At 37.4% G+C, this 6,185-nt stretch overlaps 1 protein-coding gene across 1 annotated transcript; it reads left to right on the plus strand.

Annotated features, from left to right (window-relative positions):
* Positions 1-1,967: 1,967 nt before the first annotated feature.
* Positions 1,968-3,299, plus strand: LOC139877546 (flavonol sulfotransferase-like). The gene has a single exon (XM_071864984.1). It carries the CDS (start codon positions 2,024-2,026, stop codon positions 3,014-3,016), a length of 993 nt encoding a protein of 330 aa, XP_071721085.1. The 5' UTR covers positions 1,968-2,023; the 3' UTR covers positions 3,017-3,299.
* The last annotated feature ends 2,886 nt before the right edge of the window (positions 3,300-6,185 follow it).

Consider the following 6,185-nt stretch of genomic DNA (forward strand, 5'->3'; position numbering starts at 1 on the left):
ACTAATGAACTATACCAACACACAACTTCTCACCTACAATCCACTACAACCATCATTCGCAATGAAACCCTTTCTTCAACCTATCACCACCTTCGAACACATCGAATCAAGCTTGGTCAAATCGTGTGTTTCGGGATTTAATTAACCTTGTTATTATATGTCTCATTTCCCCCAATACAATACCCTCACAACCGCCTAAAGATCATCTTCTATGACATCATTTTCAGACCATAGAAGTTTTAGTGGTTAAAAACACTCTTGCATTACGTGTAGTGACTAATGCGATTTTTAGTTTATTATAGACGTCAGGGCATTCATTCATATCCTTTTCGTAATCTCGGTTAAATAAACGCCAACTTAATTTTATCAACGGATAAAGGAATCTGTCTTGCCTGGTATCTCCATTAAATCCGTAAGAATTTGCTCACATTTATTCTTACATAACCGATTAGTAGCATCAAAAGACAATGAAAAGCCTATCTTTTGAATACATTCGGTGTGAAACTTATGCTAACACCTACATGTCCAATTAAACTATGAGCTAGAAGTCTTTTGACTTTCGTTTCAGTCCACACTTGATTTTCGCAGAGGGTTTTAAGGCATGGTGTAAAGGGCTTTTTGATGTCTAAAGGCATATAAGAGGGTGTATAATTCTAATTATATGCCAAGCGCGCTTGCTGAGGACAAGGCCCAAGTAGCCCTGGTTGGTGCGAATTAACGTTAAATTCTTAAATGTTTCATTATTACAACCTTCTTTTTTCACAAGAAGGTACGCGAAAATTTCATTGGATCTCGGTTCTTAACATGATGGCTATTCATTTATGTCTCCGGATAGCACCACTAGACCTTCAACAAGTAGGAAATTCTCGGATTCCTTATATAAACGTTCCTGCGGCTTGGATGTAAACGTTCATACGGCTCGGATGAGTATTCTTATACATATCACTACGGATACAAACACGTTCTTGTTCCTATTAACAAAACATATCTTTTTCTTCGCTAAGGCGGGTCCAAGGTTCAGAAGGATGTGTGGAGAAGCTGTGAAACTAATCCCCAAAATTTGCTGGCTTCCATATTTCCATGGAAATCTGGGACCAGTGGCTTTATATGGCCACTAGAAAGCTACTTTTCCAGTATCATTATTGCCAAAACTATTGTAGCCATTAAAGTTATTGTGGCTGTTAGAAACCCACGATCCAATAAAACTATTATAGCCATTAAACCATTTCTAATTATCAATTTATCATCCTACTCACAAGATTTGAACACATGAAAAAAAAACAATGCATAAGATTAGGGTGATGATATATACACAACCAATTTTTACAAATAAACAACCAAACATGCTTTACAGTGTTGTACAGTACAATACTGTAAAACATGTTTGGTTGTGTATTTGTAAAAATTGGTCGTGTATATATCACTACCCATAAGATTAGGAGAGATAATTTTGAAATGCCACATTTCATCATTTTAAGAGGACAAAATTACGTCATTAGTCTTTAAAAGTTTTTTTTTTTAAAATTGCACACATGGATTTAATGTTTTCTTTACGCAGATGACCATGTTATTTGCACATGTTACACAGTTGGTCCCTAACTCCAACAGGCGTTAGTCAACCTCCGTTAAATTACCTCATGTATTGTGCTTGTCTTCATCTTCTTCAATGTAAACTTAGTCCTCCCTAAAATAAAAAACCCTCATGTGCTTGGCATGTGAGATTATTTAACGGAGTTTGACTAACGTCCGTCGAAGTGAGAGACTAACCGCAAAACATGTGCTAACATTATGGTCATCCGCGTCAAAAAAACTTTAAGTTGATACGTGCAATTTTAGACAAACTCTAAGGATCGATTGCGTAATTTTGTCTTTTAAGAGGGTACATGAATCTGGTAGGTCAAAAATTATTTCTCATAACATGTAAAATACTCCTATACATATTATATTATGAATAGCAAGAGATGTAGAAACAAAAAACGTACAGCTTCACTTGTACACACACAAACAACTAATCAACCTTTAAATGTCGACGACTGATACCAACAATCATATAGCGTTCCTTGTTGATCGATATAAGGATAAGTTGACAACGCTTCCATGTAAGAAAGAGCCGGTGTTTGGAAGCTTATACTTGTATCAAGGCTTTTGGTACATTTCACATAACATTTACTCTATTGAATCTTTGCTTTTGGCTCAAGAAACTTTCAAAGCTCATCCAACCGACATCTATGTCATTACATTTCAAAAATCTGGCACAACATGGATGAAGTCGCTTGTGTTTGCAACAATAAACCGAACTAGGTACAAAAACAACACTCTCTATACTCACCCTTTATCCATATCTAACCCCCATAACTGTGTGCCTTTCCTTGAAACCGAACCTTTTAGAGATAATTACCCCGATGAACATTCGCCACGTCTCTTTTCTACTCATACATGTTACACTTCATTGCCTCAACCCATAATCGATTATGGTTGTCGCATAGTTTACATGTGCAGAGGCCCGAAAGATGTTTTGGTCTCTTATTTTCACTTCATAAACAAAATAAGAAACAAATCAAGCATAATAGGAAACAAAGCTCAACTTCCTCAAGTTAAACTAGAAGATTTATTTGAGGCGCTTGTTAGTGGTAGCATAGCGTACGGACCTTATTGGGATCATGTGAAAGGGTATTATAAGGCTAGTGAAGAACAACCGACGAGAATTTTATTTTTAACATACGAGGACATGGTAAGGGACACTGCAAACGGTGTGAAACGACTAGCCGAGTTCTTGGGCGTCCCTTTTACAAAAGAGGAAGAGGATCATGCTGCCATTGATGATATTGTGAGGCTTTGCAGTTTTGAAAAGTTAAAGGAAGTTGATAAGAATGGAAATTTTCAGGGTTTACCTAATGAATCCTTCTATAGGGAAGGCAAAATTGGAGATTCGGCTAGTAATCTTACTAGTGAAATGATAAAAATTATAGACCAAATCACCGAAGAAAAATTTCATGGCTTGAATATCTCATTCTAATGTTTTATATTCAATGTACTCTCGTTCAAGATATTGGGATTTAAGTTGTGTTGAATATTTTTTTTTTTTTTTTTTTTTTTTTAAATGTACGGCGATATCGACATGATGTTGGCAGTACCATCGAAAGTTGAGAGAACCCAGACCATCGGTTTGGTATATAATAAATTTTGTTGAACGTTTGAGTTGATTGTAATTGCTCTCATATATAATTTGTGAGTGTGTGTTGTATGTGGGTATGGGTATGTATTGTAATTGTAATGGAATTAATTTTAATGTTTAATTATATATTTATATTTATATTTATATGATCATACAGCTTTAATATATACCAAAACATGCAAACTTTAGAAACGGTAATTTTTTTTTTTTGAAAATAAGGCAATATATATATATATATATATATATATATATATATATATATATATATATATATATATATATATATATATATATATATATATATATATAAACCATACAACACAGTTTTCAACGAGCTAAAGAATGACGGAGCAACAATCGACATGTGCAGAGGAGCTCCGAGAAACTTAGCCACGAAATAGAAAGCAATTTACATTAGACGAAATACATTAATCTACTTAGCGTACCCCCGTTCTATTATTCGAAGTAACAACATAGAAACCCATTCCTAGCTTTCCATAACGAAATACATTATACATTAATCTACTATATTCATTGTTTCAATTACAAAATTAAACTACAACCAAATATATAAACATTCAATCAGCCATTTCATCGAACACTTTCACTGCAACAACCTAATCTCATCAAGCTTCTGGCAGATACTCGACACAATCGTGTCATTCGCAACCATCTCGACTTCAATTGATAAAATTCTTAGCGGCCAATTGATCCTGTCAACTTCACTCCTCTGCCTTCTTATTCGCTAGGCGGTGACGACCGTTGAGCTTCGTTCGTGGGCCTGTTGATACTACCATTGTCATCGTAATATGATTCTTATGGAAAAAAGAACAAAAATCTTAATTCGTAAACCTGTAGAAATTGTAAGGATTAGTATCGTAATGCGTAAAGTCTATGAAATTGTGGGGATATAGGGGAGTTTTTATAGATGAGGATTTATTTATGGTAAATCGGTCAATCTTAACCCACACGCCAAGAAATTTAATTTAAATTAAACTTAAAAACGGTTTAATATTTAACAGGCCTCTAATATGCACTTTTTAGGCCCATTATTTAGCCTGTTACAATGGAAAAACATTCACAAGCCCATTGCACATTTAAGTTATCTTTAGTTTTTCAAGTGTTTGCAAATAATTTGTAGTTGTTGTGTATTGTTATTAGAAATTTCTTCCTTTTTTTTTTTGTATATTTTTTCAAGGTTTTTTACGGCTGTATTGATTGCTTTTGTGATCTTCAATATTTAAGTAATTATTTTGGTCGATTTTATAGACACTTAATTGTTAATGCTACAACAATACACAATCTTAAACATTTATTCATCAACACTTAAAGCTTTTTAGGGGCAGGGAGGGATTGTGCAATCAAACTATACTTTTTTCGGACATCAGTTTGAAATTACTCAGAGGACTTAACCACCCACGAGTTCATCTCTGATCATGCATATTTTAACCGTGGGGTTTAATATGTCTGCTCAATACGTAAAGAGGGGTTTAAGGATCTTAGAACGTGGCTCTCCGGTCCGGCTACCGTGAATAACCCTGGCCGACATGATGATGTCGGCGGGGTGGCCAAGTGATTAAGTCCACCTTCGATAGCGGTCGCTAATCGGAAGGCCCCAAATAAGGTCGTAGGTACTAGCTTACAAAAGACTAACCTGTTAACCTTGAAAAGATGCTGAATGATGCTGTTTTACGTAATGTGTATCGTATGCGATGGTTACGTAATGTGCTGTGTCCGGTAAACGATGATTAGGGTTTGTATTTATAGGCAAACCCTAATTCTAGAACCGTCCCAGATCATGATAATCTCATCCATAACTGACTCCCCCGAATCACGGATATAATTATGGAAAAGATATTTACTTGACAGCTAAGCAACCGCCGTACCGGGAACAAAGGCATACGCACGCCGCATACCGCACACAAGAACACGCATACGCACAATATTGATTGTTCGCATACATTCGCGGTGCGCATGCGGGTTGCGGTATCATTATGTCCCCCCAGTTTGATGTTATATGGCGCGAGGCGTATGATATCAAACTATTAAGCGAAAGAAAAAACAAGAAAACGGCTAGCATTTAATATTCCGCGTGCGCCTCGATGCCATTAAATGCCTGTCACAATCGCAGAAGCCCATTCGGCGGACATGACATAAAGTGGCAGTGTGTCAGGCGCGTGCCAACGACGCGCGTACATGTAATCATACCCAACTGGCATCCACGCGCATAAATAAAGTGCTGGCCGTCGATTGCGTAACACGTGTACAGCCACGATCACACCACTCCATCCAATCTGCCCTATAAATACCCCATTTCGCAGCTCATTTCCACTTTCCTGCTTCAAGCTTCCTCGTTACGCTGCCAATTTGAATTCCGATCAAAAATCGAACATTCCGGTCACCATTTAAAGGTTAGTATTCATCCGATTACTCCTAGAAAATGACTAAAGCTAACGAGACGTATGTAGATAGCGTAGAGTCTGTTATAGAGCAGAAGCACATAGATTACTTAGTGAAACAGTATCCTCCCTTAGCCAAGTACAATCTGGTGCCCCCTTTGTCCAATCAGCGAGCCCACGAGCCACCGGAGAAAAAGGTGGCTATTTACGAACATGCTTTTAAGCATGGCAACTTTAGGGTTCCTCCCACTGATTTCTTCCTGGGCGTGCTAGATCACTTTAAGGTCGGATTAGGTCAGTTACACCCTTACGCTATAGGAAAAATAGTCTTGTTCGAGATGTGGTGCATTGCACTCAAGAAAGTGCCCCTGGTGAAGGTGTTTTGCCATTTATACCGACTAGCCCACCACCACAAATCGTGGTTCACCTTCTTCGCTCGTCAAAACTTCACCAAGACCCCAAAATCGAATGCGGGGAATTGGAAAGAGACATTCTTTTTCGTCGACCAAACTGTGGTGAGTGCAAACTTCCCGCAAACGCTGATATGGTTCGAGAAGGTGGAGAAGGATGTAAACAAGACCCCTGCCCTGGATGAGGATGAAAGGAAACTA

Source organism: Rutidosis leptorrhynchoides, chromosome 11, assembly GCF_046630445.1.
Source record: "Rutidosis leptorrhynchoides isolate AG116_Rl617_1_P2 chromosome 11, CSIRO_AGI_Rlap_v1, whole genome shotgun sequence".
NCBI lineage: Eukaryota > Viridiplantae > Streptophyta > Magnoliopsida > Asterales > Asteraceae > Rutidosis > Rutidosis leptorrhynchoides.

What these genes read in the sequence shown, in the direction of transcription:
- LOC139877546 (XM_071864984.1), top strand. Translation starts at nt 2,024, where the DNA reads ATGTCGACGACTGATACCAACAATCATATAGCGTTCCTTGTTGATCGA.